An 11,525-nucleotide genomic window follows, 5' to 3' on the forward strand; every position below is an offset into this window, starting at 1 on the left:
CATCACAAAAACAATACTTGCTATATTTCTAGAATATCACTTTAAGGCTTCCATATATTGACTTTGGCATCGAAAATGCTGTGGCAGACACCACACCGGTGACCACCCTAAGGGAGTAATCTTATCCTCTTCATAGCCATAAGGACGAGAAGTTGGCTTCATTTGAATGCACTTTCTGTGACTAACGAATCTGCATTTCATCAATTTGGCGCCGTCTGTGGGGACGACATTTTCGTACTCATATTTGAAAACATAGTTTCTACTGATTTCAATATTCAAATAGAGTCCCACCAGGATACAACAGCCTTAGCTTAGCAAGTCCAAGCTCTTGCGGCTACTATCGAAGAACTCACCAAGCAGAATCTAGAAATGAGGCTACGACTTCAACTGGAGGAGAACAGGTCCAAAGACTGCCAGGAGGATGAGGGAGATAGCCATGGAAGAAGTGACCGCCGAAGGCCCACAAATCCAAACGAGCAGAACTCTGATCTCCTTCGAGAGATGAGGAAGGAGATGGACGAGCTAAGAAATGCTATTAAGGAGAAAACAGACTGAAGCTTGGATAGAATGGTCAAGGCAACAGACTCTCCCTTCATTACAATGGTCTTGGAACGCCCAGTACCACCAAAATTTTGGTTGCCTCAGCTTGAACCGTTTAATGGGCTTAAAGACCCCCAGGATCACCTCAACACCTTCAAGACGACATTAGGCCTCCAACAGCATCTCGACGAAATACTATGTCGTTCCTTCCCTACTACTCTTAAAGGGGCTGCAAGGGAGTGGTTCACAAAGTTGCCCGTTTCGTCCATCAAGAGTTTTGAATAGTTAAGTAGTGCCTTTCTGCGCCACTTTGTCGAAGGACAACGCCCTAAAAGGCCAGCGGACCATCTACTCACTATCAGACAGGGGGAGAAAGAAACCTTGCGGTCCTATGTGAAACGCTTCACCCTAGAAACCCTAGAGGTAGACAATGTCGACGACAAAGTGCAGTTGACGACCTTTAAAGCAAGGCTAAAGTCTAGAGATTGTGGTTTCTCTTACAAAGAATCCACATAAGGCAATGGCAAAAATGCTCCTGAAGGCGCAGAAGTATATAAATGCTGAAGATGTATTAGCAGCCATAATAAACGAAGAAAAGCCAGGAAAGGAGAGAAGGAGAGAAGATGATCGTAGGGGACAAAAAATGGAGCATCCAGGTCGTTGAAACAGTGATGGAGATAGACGAAAAGTCGAAAAAACCCCAAGAACGGTAAGGATCATGGACATTACATAGAAGACTGCCGAGATCTAAAAGAGCAAATTGAGGAGTTGATACGGAAAGGAAAACTACAAAAGTATGTGAAGAAAGGGGAATCTAATGGATTCAAGGATGATAACAAAAACCATCGTGAGCCCACACCTAAAGACGAAGATAATACATCTCAACCTCCACAGAACGTGATCAGAGAGATAAAGACGATCGTAGAAGGGTAATCCGCAGGACGGTCGTTCAGATCCCTCAGGAAAGTATATTAGAGGCAGGTGAACAGCGTCCACTTGATACCCTCATTCAAGCAAAAACGGACAGGTCAGGACATGTCCTTCAACGAGGAAGATGCAAGGGGAATGAAGCAGCCTCATAATGACCCTTTAGTCGTAATGCTCACAATAGAAGGATTCAACACCAAAAGGATCCTCGTAGACAATGGTAGCTCCGTAAACATCATTTACCTTCCCGCTTTTCAGCAGCTGAGGCTAGATCCAGGAAGGCTATGTCCGTTCGACTCCTCCCTCGTTAGTTTTAGTGAAGATAGAGTATATCCCAAGGGCATAGTGACATTGACAGTAACAATAGGGACTTACCCGAGGCAGTTGACCCGTCAGTTAGACTTCTTGCTGGCAGACTACCCCTCGTCTTACAATGTGATCATTGGAAGACCAACACTTAACCGATGGAAGGCAGCCACATCCACCTATTGCCTGAATGTAAAATTCCCAACTGAGAACGGTGTTGACGAGGTGAAAGGAGATCAAGTCCTAGCTAGGGAATGTTATCAGGCTGTGTTGGCTGCAAAGGAGAACCATATATGGACGATTGAGGAGAAAGAAGAAGATGAGGATAGGGACGACCATAAGTCTTGAGATAAGGATAAAGCTCGTCCAATTCCTCAGAGCAAACTTAGATGTCTTCGCATGGAGTCACGAGGACATGCCTGGTATATCCCCTAGAGTCATCCAGCATAAACTGAACATGGATCCTGAGAAAAAGCCTGTCTAGCAAAGACGACAAGTCTTCACCCCCGAACGAAACCAGGCAATCACAGATGAGGTCAACAAGCTGTTGTTAGCAGGCTTTATTCGGGAGGTTTACTATCCCAACTGGCTTGCCAATGTCGTGTTGGTGAAGAAAGCAAATAGGAAATGGAGAATGTGCATGGATTTCACAAACCTGAACCAAGCTTGCCTGAAGGATAGTTTCTCACTGCCGAGGATAGACCAGCTGGTGGATTCGACAACCGAGCACAAGTTACTGACGTTCATGGATGCTTTTTCAGGGTACAACCAGATAAAAATGGCTAAAGAAGATCAAGAAAAAACTGCTTTCATCACGAGTCAAGGGCTTTATTGTTATAAAGTGATGCCCTTTGGGCTGAGGAACGCAAAGGCAACCTATCAAAGGTTAGTGAACAAGATGTTCAGTAAGCAGATTGGCAGGAACATGGAGGTGTATGTGGATCACATGCTCGTCAAAAGTAAGGAAGAATTGGCATATCTGGATGACTTGAAGGAGACATTTGCCACCCTCAGAGAACACCAAATGAAGTTAAAAAATGCGCCTTCGGTGTAGCCTCAGGAAGTTCTTGGGATTCATGGTGTCCCAAAGGAGAGTAGAAGCCAACCCTAAAAAAGTACAGGCCATACTAAATATGACCTCACCCAAGACTATCAAGGAAGTCCACAAGCTCACAGGAAGGGTTGCGGCACTCAATAGGTTCGTCTCAAAAGCAATGGACAAATGTTTACCCTTCTTCAAGACGCTGAAGCAGGCGTTCGCTTGGACAGACGAGTGCGAGGCAGCGTTTCAGGAACTTAAACGCTACCTCAGCAATCCACCCCTCTTGAGTCCATCCAAGGAAGGGGAAGATTTATATTTATATCTGGCAGCATCCACCACGGCTGTAAGCGCAGCCTTGATTCGAGAAGAGGGCAAGATGCAACTCCCGTTTTACTATGTCAGTCAAGCTTTCAAAGGTGCAGAGGCTAGGTACCTAAGAATTGAAAAGATTGCATTCGCATTAATAGTCGCCTAGCGCAAATTGCGACCGTATTTTCAAGTGAACCCCATCCTAGTAATGACAGACCAACCCATCAAGAAGTCCATGCACAAGCCTGAAGCAGCAAGGAGAATGGTCCAGTATGCAATCGAACTCAGTCAGTTCGACATTAGGTACCAGCCCAAGACAGCCATTAAAGCACAAGCCCTGACGGATTTCATTGCCGAGTTTACTTTCCTTGACGAGAATAACCTCACTGAAAAGGGCAAACGGTGGACAATACATACCAATGGTTTGTCAGCCCAAAAGAGGGGGGGAGTAGGGGTCATCATAAGTACTCCGGATGGAGAGGTACTCAAGTATGGAGTTCAACTGAAATTCTCGGCCACCAATAACGAGGTCGAGTACGAAAGGATACTAATGGGATTGAGGCTTCGAAAAGCACTCAGAGCTAAGAACCTAGTAGTCTAGAGTGATTCAAAACTGGTGATTGGGCAGATCAAGGAAGAATATGAAGTAAAGGAGGAAAGAATGCAGAAATACCTCAGGCTAACGAAGCATTTGATTTAGGAATTTGATAAAGTTGAGTTTACACAGATCCCAAGAAGCCAAAACGTCCTAGAGGACAAAGTCGCAAAGATGGCATCATCAGAGGAAAGAACGGCAAATGCAGACTTGATGCTGGAAATCCAGAAACACCCCAGCATTGAGGAGATCCTTACATTTGCAATCCAGAGCACAGGTAGGTGGATGACGCCAATCATATCCTTCCTTCAGGATGGGCACCTCCCTCAAGATATCGAAGAGGCCAGGAAGGTCAGGAAAAAAACAGCTAGGTTCATAATCCTGAACGACGCTCTGTACAAGAGAGATTTTTCTATGCCTTACCTAAAGTGCATGGATGAAGAAAAGGCAAAATATATCCTAAAGGAGATCCATGAAGGAATTTGTGGAGACCATGCAGGCCCCTGGTCCCTGGTAAGTAAAGTTATTAAAACAAGTTATTTCTGGCCTACAATGTAGGTAGACACAAGGGAGCTCGTCAAAAGGTGTGACAAATGTCAAAGGTTTGGGAATGTCCAACGTCTTCCAACAGAGAAGTTGACAACGATATTTTACTCCTGGCCGTTTGCACAATAGGGAATTGACATTGTTGGTCCGCTACCTCAAGGTAAAGGACATGTAAGATTCTGGCTAGTCGCCATTGATTACTTCACAAAGCAAGTCGAAGCAGAGGCTCTAGCAACCATCACAGAGGCCAGAATCCAGAACTTCGTATAGAAGAACATAATATGTAGGTTCGGGATTCCACGGATGATCATATCAGATACTAGGCGGCAGTTTGACAGCCAAAACTTCCAAGATTTCTGTTCAAGATTAGGAATCAAGAACCAGTTCTCATCCCCGGGGCATCCACAGGAAAACGAACAGGCGAAGGTGACTAATCGATCACTCCTCAAGATTATCAAGCCTATGCTGGATGACGCAAGGGCGCTTGGCCTGAAGAGTTACCCAATGTGCTATGGGCTTACAGAACTATAGCAAGAATCCCAACAAGAAAAACCCCTTTCAGACTCACCTATGGCACTGAAGCAGTCATCTCGGTCGAGGCGGGAATAACTAGCGCGAGGCGAGAATAACTAGCGCGAGGCGAGAAATGGTCCACGAGGAGAGTAATGATGACCAGCTTCGAGTCAACTTGGATTCTCTAGATGAAGTAAGAGAAAAAGCCTCCGAGAAGATGACGAAGTACCAACAAAAGATGGTCGAATACTACAACAAGAGAGTGAAGCTTAGACGGCTCGACATAGGAGACGTCTTACGCAAGGTCACCCCTGCAACCAGAGATTCCACACAAGGAAAGCTCGGCCCTACATGGGAAGGTCCCTACCGGGTCGTCCATTATTCCAGGTAAGGCAACAACCATCTGGAGACCTTAGACGGACAGAGACTCCCATGACCATTGAACATCGAGCACTTGAAGTACCACCAATAGACGTAACAGACGATTGTATTATTCATTCTCGAAAGCAATAAAGAAGAATTATTCAGCCAAATGTTTTAATAAAGTGTAGGTTTCTAAATACGAAAGTCGCCCAAAAAACGACTAAGTAACAAGATTCCGCCTAGACGGATGTAAGTTACTGACGACGACAAAAAGTGACAAGATCCCTAAAAGGGTGTAAGTCACAAGAAAACCCAAAAAAAGGGCTAAGTAACAAAATTCCGCCTAGATGAATGTAAGTTACTGATGACAACAAAAAGTGACAAGATCCCTAAAAGGGTGTAAGTCACAACAAAGCCCAAAAAACGACTAAGTAACAAGATTCCGTCTAGACGGATGTAAGTTACTGACAACAACAAAAAGTGACAAGATCCCTAAAAAGGTATAAGTCACAACGAAGAACAAGAATGGCTAAGATTCCATCCAGACTGGTGTAAACTATTGGCGAAGCCAACGTTCAATAAAGTACTGGTATAGGAAAAGAAAGAAGCAAAGGGCATAACGAAGGGCATAAAAAAAATCACGAGCTGGAATACATGCAAGTAAGTATGCAATCATGAGTAAAATTAAAAGCCCAAAAACAAAGGGTCGATACCATAGCTTTAACATTGAAATTAAAAGCCCATAAACGCTGGGCTAAAAGCATTGTTTTTAGACTAGAAATATTGTTCTGAAAATATAATTAAAAGCCTAAAACACACTGGGCACAACAAAAAAGAAAAACAAACAACAACAATTGAACTTGAAACAAGGCCAAACATTAGCAGCAGTGTCTTCGCCATCTAAAGGGGGCAAAGAAGTGTCCCTGGGAGCATCTTCAAAAGCTGCTAATTGGGTAGCCTCATCTGCCGCCATCTCCAAGTCGACTACTTCCATATCGAGGCTCTCGAGGTCTACTCCTGAAGGGTGCTTGATCATATACCGACAAAGAAGCGCGAAACCCTTAAAGTACCAACTGAAGAGCACGAAATTGTACTCTTCTGTCTGCTGAAAGCCCTCAACGGCCTTAGCAGCAATAACCTTCCACTTCTCCCGAGCAGCATATAGTTGTTCATCCTTCTCCAAAATGAGTTGCCTCTCCACCTTAAGATCATCCTCAAGAGTTTTAATCTTCTCCTTGAAAAAGTTGGCCTCGTCCATGGAGGAGATTAAATCCTTCCCCAACTTAGAATTCTCCATCTCTAAGGCCTCTATCCTAGACGTTGACGAAGTAACCTTCGCATCCTGAGCGAGGTACTCCGAGGTGATGTGAAGACTCTCCCTGAGCACTTGAAAATAAGCCTATGTCAGGAAGCAACACAAAAGGATGAAAGAGGTAAAGTCATACAAATATAGTACCTGAACAAGCTTGTGGAGATGACGACCCACAACTTCGTTAGCCGATATTCCCGAAAATGCCTTCATATCATCAGCAGTAAAAACGTCTTGCACCCGAGCCTGAGCCACCTCGGCATCGTCCCAGACGCTAGAAGACTGGGAGTCGACTTTCTCCTTCTGCTTATCCCCGGTCCTTTGCCTTTTAGTCCGTTGAGAAGGAATCTCCTTAACTGAAACGTCTGGAGAAGCCATCCTTGCCGATTCGGCAGCAAGAGTGGACGGCGTGGCTGTAATGACGGGGGTCCCTTTTTCCATCACCCGTACACCCCTAGTCCCGAGCTTGGACAAGGGCTCATTCTTCTTAGCCCTCATCTAGGCATACATTCCCTGTTTAAATTTTGTAGTCATTCCTGCGAAAGGAAAACTGTAAAAAAAAATAATAAATAAATAACTAAATAAAAAAGAAGAGAGGAAGAAAAAGATAGCAAAAAGATCAATATGGACGAGCCTAATACTTACTCTTTTTCTCTTCTATTTCCGAATTTCGCAGAACTTAAGCAGATGGCTCGGGACCAAGACAATAAAAGCCAAGAGTCCGAGGATTTACCAGGTCGTCAAAATCCTCGATCGTCTGGGCGTATTTGATCGCTTTCTCAACCTAATCCTTGTACCTGTTTTTGAGCTTAGGTCGTCTCTTAACTGCACAAAACAACAGGCATAAGATTTAAGTGACGGTAAGTAAACAGGAAGCTAAAAGGTTGGGAAGAATAATGGCGCACCAAAGTTTGGGGTACTCCACCGACGGAGCAGCCTTCGGAGATCACCCCAAACCTCGTTAGAGGAAGTCTCTCAATCGTCCCCAAACATGAAAAAGAACCGGGACTTCCAATATCTGAATGACAAGGGCAAATCCCGGACGATCCTAGTTCTTCTTTCCCACAGCACTAGTTCATAATACCCATGTTCTTTAGACGCTTTCAAACGATACAGGTAAACGAGCTCGTCCACCCTAATCATGTCTCTGTCTATAGCGGCCAGCCATATCCCCATACAACTAATCACTATCCTCCACGAATTGGGCACAAATTGCCCTAGAGCGATACCAAAATGACCCAGCAATTCCATAAGAAAAGGATGGACGGGGAACCAAAGCCCACAAAGAAAGGCAGCTTCATAGAAGCATACCTCCCCAGGGTAGAAATGGCAAGCCCGATCCTCTTCACTTGGCAGGCGAACCCTAACCCTAGCTAGGAATTGAAATCTATCCTTGAACCTAGAAAATGTATCACCGTCTAAACTACATACAGCCGCGAGAACATGAAAAGTCCTAATCTCCTGAGGGGCAGAGATGGTAGTATCTCCCTCTATGGGTCTATCACTAGACGATAGCCCAGTCTCTAATTCGCTCGATCTCACCTCCGACATCACCCCCCCTTTCCTTCACCAAGTCCTCAAACCAACTAATTAATTGACGCAGCAACGATAGCAGATCACCTAATACTACACTCAACCCACTACCCTCTAAAATGTAATTCTCAAGGTGTGGGAAAGCTCCTAAGGACCTCCCTAAAAGAGCAAAAAGGAAAGAAACAGAAGGACAGAGGGCCCTAACCTCAGAACTGCTAAGCATAGGACTCAAGACAAGCTAAAAAAAAAAACAGAAAACACGAAAAGCAAAAGGAAAATCATAAATTGCTACAAAATTATCTACTCAAAGGAGGGCAAACAACAAGAGAAAGGCCATACCTCAATAAGCAACGGAGAAAGAAAGCAAAATTGCAGAAGGAAAACGGCGACAATGGCGACAGCAGTGGCGACTCGGAAACCACAGAGCAAAAGAGAAGAAAGTGAAGAAGAAAGGAAGAAGTTTAAAAAGATAAACACCAGAAACTAAAAACCAGCGGGAAAACCAAGGGTCACAATGGAAGCATTAAAACTGCTCCATTCGAAACATGCCATGTGGCCGCAATATACAAAACGCCGCCACTATGCCTTAAATACGAAACAGAACCCCAAAAGCCGCAGAAAACTTTTAAACTTCCATGGTCGTCTTGACACGCCACGACGACCATGGAACTCGAGAGGCAACTGATAGGACTAACGCCTTCAGCTTATATGGACGATGTCAACGTAACTAACGGAGTTATCCCCTGTGGCGAGCAAACCAAGCATCCACATTAGTGACGAAGATATCCAACTATTCAATAAAGCAATAACATCTCGGGCGGTTACAAAAATAACTGTACAGACCGTTGGACGCCCATTAAAGGCCGCATTAAAAAGGCACAAGGCGTTACCAATAGAGGCATTATAGCTGCAATCACTGCTACAACGGCTAGAGGCTATGGGAACATATATAAGGCCCTTAGAAGCACCAACACGAGGTATGAACATCACAAAAAAAATACTTGCTATATTTCTTGAATATCGCACTAAGGCTTCCATATACTGACTTTGGCATCGGAAACGCTGTGACAAGCACCACACCGGTGACCACCCTAAGGGAGTAGTCTTATCCTCTTCACAGCCATAAGGACGAGAAGTTGGCTTCATCTGAACGCACTTTCCGTGATTGACGAATCTGCACTTCATCAGATACTATAGGAATAAATTTATGGTATTTAACGTCTTGTAACTCAATTGATTTTCAACGGAAACATATAAGATTTACATGGCTCTACTTGTGTATTGTAATTATTGAATTATATAAAAATAAAAATCTATGTCATTTAGTTTGTTGTGATTATTATTATTATTATTATTATTTTTTATAATAAGCTCAAGATATTAATGGGTTTTCTTTGGTGTAGATAAGAGTCAATTATACTTTCAAAAAAAATCAAATCAACTTTCAAGTTTATTATTTGACAATAGTAGGGAATTAAATTTTGAATTAACGGAGGCTTTTTTCACTTTTTTTTTTTTAAATAAAAGAAAAAAAAACGCTTTTAATTAAGCTATAATGCAACCCATGAATCCATTCATATAAGAATAAAGATAAAGAGTAAAGACTATTTGAAATTTATCTAAAAGACTACAAATTATGGCATAATTGGCCTCAAAAATTTCATAGATATAAGGCCGGCCTCCTTTGATATAAGAATATAAGTAAAGAGGATGTATGTGCCACATGTGAATAACTTGGGTCAAAGTTAACTCATCTATATATTAATCAATAGTCGCAAATATATTAGGTTATAATTTCTTTCTATAAAATACATCATCAAAGAAGAAATAATATATATATATATATATATATATATATATATATATATATATATATATAACATGTGAATAACTTGGGTCAAAGTTAACTCATCTATATATTAATCAATAGTCGCAAATATATTAGGTTATAATTTCTTTCTATAGAATACATAATCAAAGAAGAAATAATATATATATATATATATATATATATATATATATATATATATATATATATATATATATATATATAAATTCAACAGTTTGATGTAAGGTTCAAATAGTTGTTTTTACTTTAATTTTACTCCTCCCCTCAAATATAAGTACGTAACAATTTTGCATAATGTCCCTTAAGTACGTCTAAAGAATTATGAAATTAAAGAATCTTGGTGGCGCCCCCCCTTTTTTTTTTTCTGTTGAAGAAGACTCTACTTTGTTATATTATCAACCACGTAAATAGAAGAGTTTAAGACTTATCTTCCTACATTCCTTACATTTGTAAAGCATAAAAGGTAAAGCTAAGGTAATTCCATTTTAGCTTACAACCCATCTATGATTTATTTATATAATTTAAAACAGTAACTATATATACATATACACACACACACATATACATACACACTTCAAAATAAAGTACTTGCCCATCTTAATGAGTTCTCCTTTTGTTCAAGCGACTTGATTTTACAATAATAGACACTTACCAATACTTTGATGCTTTATATATATATTAGAATAGTTATCCACTATTTTAATCGTATAAAATAACTATATTTTTAGAAAGAAATAAAAATATACTTTTTAAATGATTTTTGGTGGCATTATTTTTATTTTTATTTTTATTTTTTTATCTGAGATAGAATTCTACCCTATCTCAATCTAAGTGTATGCACGTGAAACTCCATTTTAAAAACTTGAATATCGGCATTTGTCCCTCACATCCCACAAGTACTTATACTTATAGAGTGAGTGATCATCATGCCATGGATATGCGATGGTTAATTATAGAGAACTTCTTCCTTCAAATTTTCATGTTGTAGTTAACGGTAGGTAACGGTTATAACTATAACTGTTGTTCCCATAACATGATTAATTGATGAGTTGACCATCTATTAAACAAACTAACTAAGATTGTTATTATTTCCGCTAAAATATTGTTTCATGTGTGTGTGTGTGTGTGTTTTTTTTTATTTTAATTATAACAAGGGAGGGAGAATTTAAGATACGAAAGTAACGAAACTCTTAACATGGACTTTGTATTGAACACACACACACACACAGACATAATATATATATATTTAATGATGTGGAAGGACAAAGTCACCAATATGAGAAGATTTAGTGTGCGTTTGGCATTGGCTTATAAAACCAATTTTTTTTACTATTTAGCTTATATTTGCTACTATTCATAGGTCTCATTGCACTTTTGATACTATTCATGGGTCTCATTGTACTATTTCAGTTACTTTTTAGCTTTATCTACAGTATATTCAGTAAATGGTTTCAGTTTCAACTAAATAAGTTTTTCTTAAACGGACTCTTAAAGCAACCATATCAGTACTTGCAAAATAGAAAAAGGGGTGAGTTTTACACATTTTCACCAAAAAACCACACACATCAGTACTTGCATAAGTTTGTATATATGCAAAAATGCTACAGTAACCGTGCATATAAGGACGGTTAAAGCATCCACATTAGTATATGCAAATTTTTTTCCATTTTGCACATCTAAAACCTACTTTTTT

General features: G+C 40.9%; 1 protein-coding gene across 1 annotated transcript; it reads left to right on the forward strand.

The window, feature by feature from the left end:
• The first annotated feature begins 1,575 nt into the window (after positions 1–1,575).
• LOC142620186 (uncharacterized) lies at positions 1,576–2,121 on the forward strand. Its single transcript, XM_075793590.1, has one exon. It carries the CDS (start codon positions 1,576–1,578, stop codon positions 2,119–2,121), a length of 546 nt encoding a protein of 181 aa, XP_075649705.1.
• The last annotated feature ends 9,404 nt before the right edge of the window (positions 2,122–11,525 follow it).

The sequence above is a fragment of the Castanea sativa genome, chromosome 12, assembly GCF_040712315.1.
Source record: "Castanea sativa cultivar Marrone di Chiusa Pesio chromosome 12, ASM4071231v1".
Lineage (NCBI taxonomy): Eukaryota > Viridiplantae > Streptophyta > Magnoliopsida > Fagales > Fagaceae > Castanea > Castanea sativa.

Excerpts from the sequence above, each read along its gene's own strand:
- LOC142620186 (XM_075793590.1), top strand. The coding sequence starts at position 1,576 with ATGTCCTTCAACGAGGAAGATGCAAGGGGAATGAAGCAGCCTCATAAT.